The sequence below is a fragment of the Acyrthosiphon pisum genome, unplaced genomic scaffold, assembly GCF_005508785.2.
Source record: "Acyrthosiphon pisum isolate AL4f unplaced genomic scaffold, pea_aphid_22Mar2018_4r6ur Scaffold_21600;HRSCAF=24385, whole genome shotgun sequence".
Lineage (NCBI taxonomy): Eukaryota > Metazoa > Arthropoda > Insecta > Hemiptera > Aphididae > Acyrthosiphon > Acyrthosiphon pisum.
Window position 1 is genome coordinate 3,857 of NW_021771086.1, and position 5,325 is coordinate 9,181.

General features: G+C 29.3%; 1 protein-coding gene across 1 annotated transcript; it reads left to right on the plus strand.

Moving 5' to 3' along the window:
- The first annotated feature begins 1,331 nt into the window (after positions 1-1,331).
- On the plus strand, positions 1,332-5,315 carry LOC115034942. The gene is made up of 4 exons (XM_029492508.1): positions 1,332-1,869; positions 1,946-2,342; positions 2,452-2,618; positions 2,717-5,315. Exons 2-4 carry the CDS (start codon positions 2,240-2,242, stop codon positions 4,358-4,360), a joined length of 1,914 nt encoding a protein of 637 aa, XP_029348368.1. The 5' UTR covers positions 1,332-1,869; positions 1,946-2,239; the 3' UTR covers positions 4,361-5,315.
- The last annotated feature ends 10 nt before the right edge of the window (positions 5,316-5,325 follow it).

Genomic DNA, 5,325 nt, shown 5'->3' on the forward strand with positions numbered 1-5,325 from the left:
CACTCAATTTTATATATGGCGCGCCAGTATGGTCGGGAAGGATGTCGAAGTCGGGCATCAAAGAAATGGGTAAGTGCCAACGCAGGATTTCCCTCAGAGTATGCTCTGCTTACTGTTCGGTGTCGGTGGATGCAGCACTCGTCATTGCTGACCTTCCGCCCATCGACCTACTTGCAATTGAACGGTCAAATTCGTTCAGCCTCAAGAAATCGGGCACTCAACGTGAGGCCCGGCAGACAGAAGCTCTTGGACGCGTGGCAATCTCGGTGGGCGTCCTCCGCCAATGGCAGATGGACTTTCACTCTAATCCCGGACGCATATTAACAAAACGTACATGATTTCGGCACCAGCATAATTCTCATTGGTCGGTTCAAATCGACTTGTTTTCCCGCGCTAATAGTTATCACATAGTTATATATCTGTTATCAACAAAATATAACAAAAACTTGCAATAATAGTTTTCAACTATTAAGTTTCTTTCTTGCATATATTATTAATTGTATAACATATTAGGTAATTAAAATGATTAATTACAAACATCTTCCTACGTCATTTATTAATGAAATTGTAAGCTGCAAAAATGAGGAATATGAGATTCGATCTAATATAAAAGATTTTAATTCCTGCCAAGAATGGGTAGACGAGTTTTCAGAAAAAACAAAAACAAGTTGGGTGGTTAGAAATACTAAAAGGGAAGGACAACGTTTTGTCTGCAAGTAAGTGGATATTGGTAAAATATAACATGATGTAACGTTTTATGTCAAATTTGATTTTCTAATACTACCTAGTACTTACCTATTTATCCTTGATTGTTGGATTGTGAATAAGTAATAAATAATAATATAATAATTTGTAATTGGCCCTGCCCTCCACATCAACATTTGACAACTACCACATATTTATAATTGTTTAGTAATGATTATTAATTTTCAATCAAAATTACAGATTATTGTTTGGTAACTGCAAAGCAATTTTTATTTCACAAACTCAAGAAAATAATATGCTCTTAAAATATAAATCTAAAAACAAATTACACTATTAACATTAGATTCCATTATGATATAGGTATTGGATTCCCCATAAACTTAGACTTGCTTCCTGGAAAACACTCATTCCACTGCTGTTGTGCACTTGTGCGACAAGTGGATGATTTTAACAATGCCTTTTATTGTTAGAAATCCTTTTTATAACAACTAGATAAAGATGATAATTGTAAATATAAAACACATTTAATTTAACATAAAGTTAATTTTTTTAAATTTTTTGGTAATAATGCCATTTTCCGCTAGTTTTTAAAATATTATAGTATGATATTAATATCTCGCTGAATACGGCTTACACAACCTTCATAATAATTTAACAGCGTTTTTAAAACTTATTTTTTGTGATTTTTCTTTTTAGTTAGGTCTTTAAGTTAGGTTATTTAATATACCAAAAGGGAAGACCAATTTTTTTTAATAAGCAAGTTAATTATGTTGGTAGGCAAAGTATTTGTTACAATGTAACATTGTGTGTCTGATTTGATTTTCTTATACTATTTGTGTTATTACTATTTGTCCTAATTAGTAATTGTTGATTGTTAATTTGCATAATGTATGGTTATCAAGTAATAAACATAAGTAATGAGTCATTAAGTAATATTAAATTAGAATGAACATTGTGTTATATGTAAATATAATCGTTTAAGTACTTTTAACAGTACAAGTTAATGTGATTTTTATTGTTGTTTTATTGTGAATTTTTTTTACATAATTTTTTGTATAAAATTGTAATTCAATTTTCATTTGTTGCTGCTCATCCTACCATTAACCTCAAACCTGTTACCTCTTTGTCAACTTATTGGTATCGGTTACAACGTTTTGTTTGCAAGTAAGTTGAATATGTAGGTAAATTTAATATATATATATATAACAATTTAACATAATATATTTGTATTGATTTTCAGAAAAGATTATGTATGTCATCATAGTAGTTTTAAAAAAGTTGTGTCTGTTCTAAATAAGAGAGGAAAATCAAAAAACTTAAACTGTCTAGCAAATATATCCATAAAAGTTAATAAGTGTACAGAAAACACTAAAAAAAAAGATAAATATATTAAGGTAAGAAAATAAATAAGAAGAAAAAAAAAGTATATTATTATTCAATATTATTAAGAAAATGAGCCATTATCAATAATTCTGCTTGTTATTATTGTTTGTTCAATATTTAGAAGGATTTGATTGCTGAAATTTATATTAATATGAATCATTCTCATACACTAGACACAGCTGATGCGTTAGGTAACTTAAGAAGTATTCCTGATACAAGGCAGTTATTTGAAACTTACTTTAATGATGGACTCGGTTAGTTAAGTATTAGTTTTTACAAAATTAATAATTTTATTTTTTAATTTAAAGTTTCAAATTGTACTTAACTACCTATGTATAATTTATATCATTGTTTATTATTTAGGAATAACTGACTCAATGACATTTCATGAAGGTAAGCTGGAGTTAGAAGGTGATGAATATGTTATTGCTGATGCATCTCTAAACCCAAAGTACAGAACAGTTCAGCATTGGCATAATGTATGGAGAGAATTTAATCTAGGCCCAAGAATTGGGGAGGGCGTAATAGAGGTAGGTATTTATTATTATTTAATAGGTACCTATTTACAATTATCCATTAGTTACTATCAATTATTATGATTTGACTAATATTTTTATTTTTATTGAAGAAACTTCAGTCAAAAAAAGCCTCATATGAAGAAAAAGGAGTTAAGATTTTAATTAATGAAGAACCATTTGCTGTTGTTATTTGTACACCACTGATGCAACGTGCACATAAATTACCTTACTCAAAAGACATAGTATTCTCTGATAGTACAGCGTCATGTGATGCACATAATCATTCTATTACATTCATGCTTACCCCATGTGCTGTTGGTGCTGTTCCATTAGCTGTAATTATCACTAAAGGTCAGTCAATGAATGATTATAAAATTGGATTTGAATTAGTTAAGAATTGTGTTGGTCCTGATGGATTTGGTGGTGAATGTTTTCCAAAATTATTCATAACAGATGACAGTGAAGCAGAAAGACAGGCATTACAATCTGTATGGCCACAATCAAAGCAGTTACTGTGTCGTTTCCACATATGTCAATCTGTTTGGAGGTGGTTATGGGGTAGTGAAAATAACATTGAAAAGTTAGATCGCCCTATTTTGTATGCATTGTTTAATAAAATATTAACGGCATCAAGTGTAGAAATGGCTGAAGTCGCTTATTTAAATGCCATAGACAGCAATAATAATGTTAATGTAGCCAAGTATCCCAACTGGGTTAACTATGTAAATTTATATTGGAAGCGTAAGGAAATATGGGTTTTATCTTATAGAAACTTTGAAACCCATGGACACCAAACCAACAATTTCAGCGAGATATGTGTCAGAATATATAAAGATATAGTTTTATCCAGAAATAAAGCTTATAATGTGGTTTCGTTAGTGGATTTCACAAGTACTGTAATGGAGCATTATTATATTCGCAGAATTCGAAAGTTTTGTAATAGTCGTTGTGATGTATCACGTTTATTTTTAATATCATTACAAAAAAAAATTAAGTATCTAACGATCGATATGATTGAATCATTGGAAAATAATATGTTTAAAGTACCAAGTGAAAAAGATACAGAAATGTATGAAGTAAATGCAACATTGGGGTATTGTACTTGCTATCAAGGTCATTTGGGGACCTTTTGCAAACACCAAGCAGCAGTATATTTTTTTTTTAGTAAAGAACTACCTAATGCACCACCAGTTACAGCTAAATGTAGATATAATATGGCTGTTTTAGCATTTGGAGACAAAGTTCAACCTTTATCATTTTATAATTCATTAAATGCTCAAGACGAGATTGAAGAAAATAATACTGAAATTATTGATGTAAATTATACAAATAATATGAGTAAAGTTGTTATAGATGAAAAACAACCAGAATTAATAACAAATAATGTATTAAAACCTGTACAACAGGACTTTCAAAGCGTTGTAGATTTAATGGTTCACAAAAATGACGAATTTGGATCAACAAATGAATCGTTAAATATATTTTTGAAAAAACTTGGAAACGTCAAAACCAAAAACTCTTGGGAAACATTTTTGTCCACTTGTGGGAAACAGATTTCTCTTCGTCATGCTAATAAAGCTAAAATACGAGTTCAACCTACATCAATAAGTCGACGAAGACCTGGAGTGACTAGAGGCAGTAGTAGATTAGTGGTGGGACGACCAGCAAAAACTGAAAATTCGAAAAAAAATAAGCGTAAAAGAAACTTACAACAAAACATCAATAAAAATCAACTAAATGCAAAATCACATTGAAATTATACTAATAAGCTAACAATGACAATTATCTTTGAAAAGGTAAAACTAGGATAATTACTAAATATTAAATATAACAATTAATGATTTTAAATAGGCATGTACCTAATTATAATTTACCTATTCATTTATTTTATATTTTTTAGTTTTTAGATTTAATAAATAATTATTTTGTGAATTATGTAATTATACAGTGTAACAGACAGATGCGAGTTAAACGTACGACAAAAATTGTGATAAATATATGGAGATTAAATAATTTAAGGAAATCGACTTACAATAAGTAAAATAAAAAAAGTATTTACAAGACTTATAATTAGGTAGTAACTTTATGTTAAATTAAATGTGTTTCATATTTACAATTATCATCTTTATCTAGTTGTTATAAAAAGGATTTCTAACAATAAAAGGCATTATTAAAATCATCCACTTGTCGCACAAGTGCACAACAGCAGTGGAATGAGTGTTTTCCAGGAAGCAAGTCTAAGTTTATGGGGAATCCAATACCTATATCATAATGGAATCAAATGTTAATAGTGTAATTTGTTTTTAGATTTATATTTTAAGAGCATATTATTTTCTTGAGTTTGTGAAATAAAAATTGCTTTGCAGTTACCAAACAATAATCTGTAATTTTGATTGAAAATTAATAATCATTACTAAACAATTATAAATATGTGGTAGTTGTCAAATGTTGATGTGGAGGGCAGGGCCAATTACAAATTATTATATTATTATTTATTACTTATTCACAATCCAACAATCAAGGATAAATAGGTAAGTACTAGGTACCTAGTATTAGAAAATCAAATTTGACATAAAACGTTACATCATGTTATATTTTACCAATATCCACTTACTTGCAGACAAAACGTTGTCCTTCCCTTTTAGTATTTCTAACCACCCAACTTGTTTTTGTTTTTTCTGAAAACTCGTCTACCCATTCTTGGCAGGAATTAAAATCT

What these genes read in the sequence shown, in the direction of transcription:
- LOC115034942 (XM_029492508.1), top strand. Translation starts at nt 2,240, where the DNA reads ATGAATCATTCTCATACACTAGACACAGCTGATGCGTTAGGTAACTTA. An exon ending in TTACTTTAATGATGGACTCG is followed by an intron (nt 2,343 to 2,451) that starts GTTAGTTAAGTA and finishes TTTATTATTTAG; the next exon opens with GAATAACTGACTCAATGACA. An exon ending in TTGGGGAGGGCGTAATAGAG is followed by an intron (nt 2,619 to 2,716) that starts GTAGGTATTTAT and finishes TTTTTATTGAAG; the next exon opens with AAACTTCAGTCAAAAAAAGC.